Source organism: Octopus bimaculoides, chromosome 25 (genome assembly GCF_001194135.2).
Source record: "Octopus bimaculoides isolate UCB-OBI-ISO-001 chromosome 25, ASM119413v2, whole genome shotgun sequence".
In the NCBI taxonomy this organism is placed as follows: domain Eukaryota; kingdom Metazoa; phylum Mollusca; class Cephalopoda; order Octopoda; family Octopodidae; genus Octopus; species Octopus bimaculoides.
Genome location: NC_069005.1, coordinates 7070687 through 7074388, shown reverse-complemented (window position 1 = coordinate 7074388; position 3702 = coordinate 7070687). Strand labels below are relative to the sequence as shown.

The 3702-nt window shown below is 42.2% G+C and overlaps 1 protein-coding gene across 1 annotated transcript in view; it reads right to left on the bottom strand.

Annotated features, from left to right (window-relative positions):
- LOC106882293 (Fanconi anemia group M protein) overlaps nt 1-3702 on the bottom strand; it is a 31562-nt gene that overhangs the window by 11484 nt on the left and 16376 nt on the right. The window contains exons 8-10 of the mRNA XM_052976817.1: nt 3065-3234; nt 1867-2073; nt 546-747 (exon numbers count right to left, since the gene is read on the bottom strand). Of these exons, the coding sequence (XP_052832777.1) occupies nt 546-747; nt 1867-2073; nt 3065-3234 (579 nt within the window). The remainder of the gene's footprint in view (nt 1-545; nt 748-1866; nt 2074-3064; nt 3235-3702) is intronic.

Here is a 3702-nt window from a genome sequence, read left to right as displayed (position 1 = left end):
GATTTAGAGGTGATGTACAGGAATTATATATTAGAAAAAATAATAAGGTACTCAGATTTAATCAGGAGAATCTACAAGAATAGATGCAAGCACTAATTTATAAAAACATGTGACATATTAATAAAAATCTGTAAATCTACAACCATCCAGATATCTGAGAACCTTATTATTTTTTCTAAGCACCCACTACACTCTCTGAGTGGTTGGCGTTAGGAAGGGCATCCAGCTGTAGAAACTCTGCCAAATCAGATTGGAGCCTGGTGTTGCCATCCAGTTTCACCAGTCCTCAGTCAAATCGTCCAACCCATGCTAGCATGGAAAGCGGACGTTAAACGATGATGATGATGATATATATATATATATATATATATGTGATGGGCTTCTTTCAGTTTCCTTCTACTAAATCTACTCATAAGGCTTTGGTCGGCCCAAGGCTATTGCCCAAGGTGCCACGCAGTGGGACTGAACCCAGAACCATGTGGTTAGTAAGCAAGCTACTTACCACAGAGCCACTCCTGCACCTACATATAATCAAAAATACTCACTCAGGGATTTCTTCACTTTCTTCTCCTTTGGACAGTGTATATTCTGGAATGATTCTTTGACAACAATATTGGTTTTGAGACAGCGAGGTACCAAACCTTCTGGAAAGATGGTCGGTTGGTGATTGTAAAAGACCAGTTGCCCATATTTGTTGCTGAGAGACTTGTTGAGACTGTTCCATTGATAGCGAGCTTGCTTGTACATCTGGTGAGATAAAAATGATAACACATGATGGCAATATATCTGTTATATCACACACACACACACACACACACACACATACATATAATGCATACAAACATACACAAACACATACGTGAAGATGGTGAATGAAATTGGTAGACAGAAACTGAAAAAAACCTGCCACATCATCATCATCATTTAACATCCGTTGTCCATGCTGGCATGGGTTGGACGGTTTCACCAGGGCTGGTAAGCTGAGGGGCTGCATCAGACTCCAGTCTGATTTGGCATGGTTTCTACAGCTGGATGCCCTTCCTAATGCCAAGAGTGTAATGGTTGCTTTTACGTGCCACTGGCACAGGTGCCATTTGCATGACACCAGTATCTGCCATGACTATCATTTTACTTGGCTTGAAGGATCTTCTTCTCAAGCACAGGATATTGCTAAAGGTCTCGGTCATTTGTCATTGCTTCCATGAGGTCCAGTGCGCAAAATGTGCTTTTTACATGACACCAGCACAGGTGCTTGTTACCCGGCACGAGTGCTAACTACCCAGCATGGGTGCTACTTATATATGTAGATATATATTTGCCTTTAGAAGTTGAAATACATCGCAAACATATTTTAACTAAACTAAAGTTTACTTATAATGGAACAGCGTCCCATCCAGGTGGGGAACCTATACATCAATAAAACTGGGAAACCGGCCCTTATGGGCCAGGCATGGCTCAAGAAGGAACAAACAACAACAAAGTTTGCTTATGGCCCAATCACTGCTTGGTTCTGATTCTGCTGAAATTCTCCTGACCTGGCAGTCTTGTCTTTTCAGGCGCCAGTGCAACATAATATGCACTCATGCCAGTGCTGCATGCATGCATCTATACCAGTGGTGCATAAAAAAGCACCCACCCAGTACACTCTGTAAAGTGGTTGACATTAGGAAGGACATCCAGCCATGGACTGGCCAGCTCTAGTCAAACCATCCAACCCATGCCAGCATGGAAAACAGACATTGAACAACGATGATATGCAGAGAAGGCTAGTTTCTGTAAAGGGTAAATAGAGAATACCCTTATATAACAAGGGTACATACCCTTATATATAAAAGGTAGAAATATAAGAAAGATGAAGGTACTCACTTGCTCTTCTTTGCCTTTCGTGATCAGCATTATGATTTTTCCATCTCGTTTCCGTCCTGTTCTCCCCATTCTTTGGACAAAACGAACGGGGCTTTTGCATGTGTCGAAGCATATTATAAGGTCCACGTCTCCAATGTCCAGACCTTCTTCTCCGACACATGTCGCAATTAAGGTGTTATAACCCCCCTCTCGAAACTCTTTCATCACCTGAAGTGTAAAATCATCGGTGACAAGACGGAAAATTTAAATTTCAAAAGCAACAACAACATATCGTTAACAGAAATTTAATACAGTGGAATGAATTGTTTTGCTGTGATGAAGAACAGAAATGTATTGCTTCGTTAAGGAACCCTTTATTGAGAAATTATTTTTGCAAGTGGTGCTGGATAAACAATGGATAATTAAATTATAGCAGTTATTATAGTCTACTCTGCATTGTTGTGCCATTCAAGACATGTTATATTTTAAAATATCATATTTGTATAACAGAATGTTAGCATCTTGAAAGAAAAGTTGGGCATAAGAGGCTTCGGATGTGATGCGCAAGGGAGAAGACTGTGCTGGTCTGGCCATACGATGCGTATGGATGAGGACAGCTGCATAAAGAAGTGCCGATCACTAACTGCGGAGAGAATGTGTGGAAGAGGTAGACCCAGGACGAGGTGGTGAAGCATGATCTTCGAATGCTGGGACACACGGAGGCAATGACAAATGACCATGACCTTTAGTGATTTGCTGTGCGCTTGAGAAGACTCGTGAAGCCAGATGAAATCGTAGTTGTGGCCGGTGCTGGTGACATGTAAAAGCACCCATGCAGGTAACACATAAAAAGCACCCACTACGCTCTATGGAGTGGTTGGTATCAGGAAGGGCATCCAGCTGTAGAAACCATCCCAAATCAAACTGGAACCTGGTGCAGCTCTCTGGCTTACCAGTTCCATTCAAACTGTCTGACCCATGTCAGCATGGAAAGCAGAAACTAAATTATGACGATGATGGTTCTTATAATTAAATATTGTATTTAAAAAAAATTGTTAAAATATTTTGTTAATTGTAGAAGTATAGCAAATTTATTACAGATATCAAAATGTTATATAGACTCCTAAAGGACCATATGGAGACCCAAGGGCCGTATGGGTGCCCAAGAGCAGTCATATGGACCCCGGTTGAGAACCACTGGTTTAAAGGATTATCTTACCTTAATTTGTTCCTTTTGCGTGAATCCCTTTGTGTTCTTACCGACAGACTGACCAATGAAACTCATTGCTTTAATTAAGGGTCGTTCTCGTTTCAACATTTCAGCAATGTCAGTGACGCTGTTTCGGTACTGAGAGAAAATCATAACACGGGTCTCCAGGTTACCATTCTCTGAAGAAGAGGCAACGAGTGAGAGAGAGAGAGAGAGAGAGAGAGAGAGAGAGAGAGAGAGAGAGAGAGAGAGAGAGAGAGAGAAAGAGAGAAAGAGAGAAAGAGAGAGAGAGAAAGAGAGAGAGAGAGAGAGAGTGGCTGTGAGTGAGAGTTAGTGGGAGTATGAGTGAGGAGTAGGGGATAGAAGAGTGAGAGTTAGAGAGAGAGTGGCTGTGAGTGAGAGTTAGTGGGAGTATGAGTGAGGAGTAGGGGATAGGAGAGTGAGAGTTAGAGAGAGAGTGGCTGTGAGTGAGGGTTAGTGGGAGTATGAGTGAGGAGTAGGGGATAGGAGAGTGAGAGTGGCTGTGAGTGAGAGTTAGTGGGAGTATGAGTGAGGAGTAAGGGATAGAAGAGTGAGAGTTTGAGAGTGGCTGTGAGTGAGAGTTAGTGGGAGTATGAGTGAGGAGTAGGGGATAGAAGAGTGAGAGA